This window comes from Sinocyclocheilus grahami, unplaced genomic scaffold, assembly GCF_001515645.1.
Source record: "Sinocyclocheilus grahami isolate Dianchi unplaced genomic scaffold, SAMN03320097.WGS_v1.1 scaffold5618.1, whole genome shotgun sequence".
NCBI classification, from domain to species: Eukaryota; Metazoa; Chordata; class Actinopteri; order Cypriniformes; family Cyprinidae; genus Sinocyclocheilus; species Sinocyclocheilus grahami.
In genome coordinates, this window is record NW_015510260.1 from 1,038 (window position 1) to 3,701 (window position 2,664).

General features: G+C 42.3%; 1 protein-coding gene across 1 annotated transcript; it reads left to right on the forward strand.

Moving 5' to 3' along the window:
* The first annotated feature begins 685 nt into the window (after positions 1 to 685).
* On the forward strand, positions 686 to 2,658 carry LOC107577287 (PR domain zinc finger protein 1-like). The gene is made up of 3 exons (XM_016263379.1): positions 686 to 784; positions 1,264 to 1,461; positions 1,552 to 2,658. Exons 2-3 carry the CDS (start codon positions 1,275 to 1,277, stop codon positions 2,427 to 2,429), a joined length of 1,065 nt encoding a protein of 354 aa, XP_016118865.1. The 5' UTR covers positions 686 to 784; positions 1,264 to 1,274; the 3' UTR covers positions 2,430 to 2,658.
* Positions 2,659 to 2,664: the final 6 nt, after the last annotated feature.

A 2,664-nucleotide genomic window follows, 5' to 3' on the forward strand; every position in this document is an offset into this window, starting at 1 on the left:
CTCATCTGAACACAAATGTTGCAAGACAGAACCAATCCATCACAGGAGATAGATCCTAGAGCGTTCACTCACTTCTTACAGTGCATTCAAACAGGGCTGCGTTTCCCAAAAGTATCATAAGAAAGCATTGAAGCTTTTGGGCTGGCAGCCCTGAACAATGCTTATCAGAGGACAGAAGGACAGAGTTATTTCACAATAAACAAACTGAAATTGTAGCCTACATAGTTTGTGCAATTACAGTTATTTAAATTGAACGTTGAAAGATAATATTGATCATGTTCTATTCTGTAATGTTAATAGAAATCATACACTGTCAGAATAAAAAGGTTGCATTTTATGCATGCAACAGCCGGTCACTGGCAGTCCCTTATGAAAATGAACCATGGTTTTACTAAAGTGACCATAGTTCAACTGTAGTATTTGTAGATTTGAATCACGTGTAAACAAAAAAACATGTTTGAACCATGTGTAAACAAAAATATAACCTAATAAGTTACAATCAAGGCGTATTGAATGTTAAAATGCGTCTTAAACAAAGTTAAGTGCTTATCATTACCCATATGACTCTTAGTAATTTAATAATTTCATAATGTAAAAGTTCAGCTCAGGAGTTCGCGCGCGTACACAGGAAGCAGCACGTCACCAACATTTCCACAACACGGCCGCCAGAAACGTCACTCACTTCCTGAAAGATGCAAATATCACGAGACCTTGTCTTTCGGACGTTAGTTCACGGTTTACCTGGCTGACATTATAGTCTGTCTTTGCGCTTGAGAACAGAGAGGTAGGTGTTATTGTGTAATTGTGATATAATTATAATGAGATCGTAAATACTCGTTGTTATTCAAGCGTTGCGTGACTTGTGCGCAAAGAGAGAACTGGGTTTGGTCAGATGCACGGCACATTAGCCACTGTTTAGCTGTACAAGTTCTCCGAGATTAAGTTTAATTAACACATTTAGTCATTGTATTATTATTATTATATTCATTGTTATGGTTCAGACGCAGTCCTGCGCACAACCTCGCATTTCATTAGATCTGTCATCATTTACTCGCCCACGTCTTTCCAACCCGTTCTTTCTTGTGTGGAACACAAACGATATGTTTTGGTGACCTTTGTCTTTCGTTTTATGGATAATGGGCAAAGCAGTGAGACATTCCTCAGAATATTTTCCTTACATGTTCCAAAGAAGAAAATGATGCCGGTCTGGAACAACATCAGGTTACGTAAACGATGACAGACGCTTGTTTTCTCTTTGAGCAGGTCCTGTCAGAATGTCTCCGATGGAGCTGCTCGTCGCAAATGTAGCTGAGCTCCTCACAGCTGCTGTACAGGAAGTGTTGCAGCTCATGGGTCGGGCTGTGTTAGAGTATCAGAAAGAGTCTGCCAGAACACGCCTGGAGAATCAGAACCTCCAGCAGAAGCTCACACAGCTCCAGGAGACGATGGCTGGGGATTCACGTGAGATTATGACCGGCTTATAGTTGTGGAATTAACTTGTCTGCTTACTTGCATGTACAAACTTTCAATCATCTTCTTTTATACTTTTAGATGAAGTCCTGAACGTCTCTTTGCCCATTGAGAAGCCCCGTTTAGAGGAGGATCATGCACTGGAAGATCTCATTTATCTTGGAGATTCAGCTGTGAGCAAGCAGACAGAGCAGCCACAATGTCCGAGTGACAATCCTGTTCACACGAAGCTGGTTTTAGATGAGAGGACTTTAGACAACAGACATCATACTCTGCAAGGGACCTGTGACTATTCTTTGAAGAAGCAGAGACCCCTCTCCAGGGTAAAGAGTAGCCCTCCAAGAAGGATCCCAAACGCTGGCAGCAGAGAGAGTCCAGCGACCAGCGACACTGAGACACCACTGGGCTCAAACAGAATCAAAGAGGAATCTAAACCAGAGCCTCTGGAACTTTCTGTTAGGGAAGAGACGGACAATGTGACAACACAAGCTCCTGTAGTTCTCCTGCACGACTTTCCTCCATCAAACGAACACAACCAGCTACCTGTCTCGTCCTTTTCCAACAACGTTGTCCAATGTAACCAACTAGACAAATTACTAAATTCTGCTTCCATACACATTCTTAGGTCACGGGTGGAGAATATGGTCCAAACGGGGGGCATTCACGGCACTCCCAGCGTCAGTGAGAGCAGGGAGATTCTGCACAGCTGCCACGTGTGCGGCAAGACCTTCGCAACGCCCTCCAGCCTCGGAGCGCACTTCGTGTGCCATTCAAACGAGAGACCTTTCGTTTGCAAGTGCTGCAAGTTCAGGTTCAGTCGTTTAGCCGATCTGAAAAAGCACGAGCGCATTCATACAGGAGAAAGGCCATATAACTGTTCGCTCTGTGGACGGAGATTCAACCGAACAGAGAATCTCAGAAGACACTTGAGGAAGGTTCATTATGGAGCAGTACTGTGAGCTTTAAATTCACAGCATTTATTTGAGCATGTTGACTTTGGATCATTCAACTAAATCAGTGCTTATTCATATCTCAAAAGTTACTATAGTTGCTCAGTCCATTAGGCCTGTTTCCCCCCACTTTTAATATAGTATGTTGGCGACTGTTTCCATCAAATTGAATTAAAATAATTATTAATCAATATCAGTGATGTAGCTGAAATATGATGAATGTGTATTATCATACTTTTTTTTT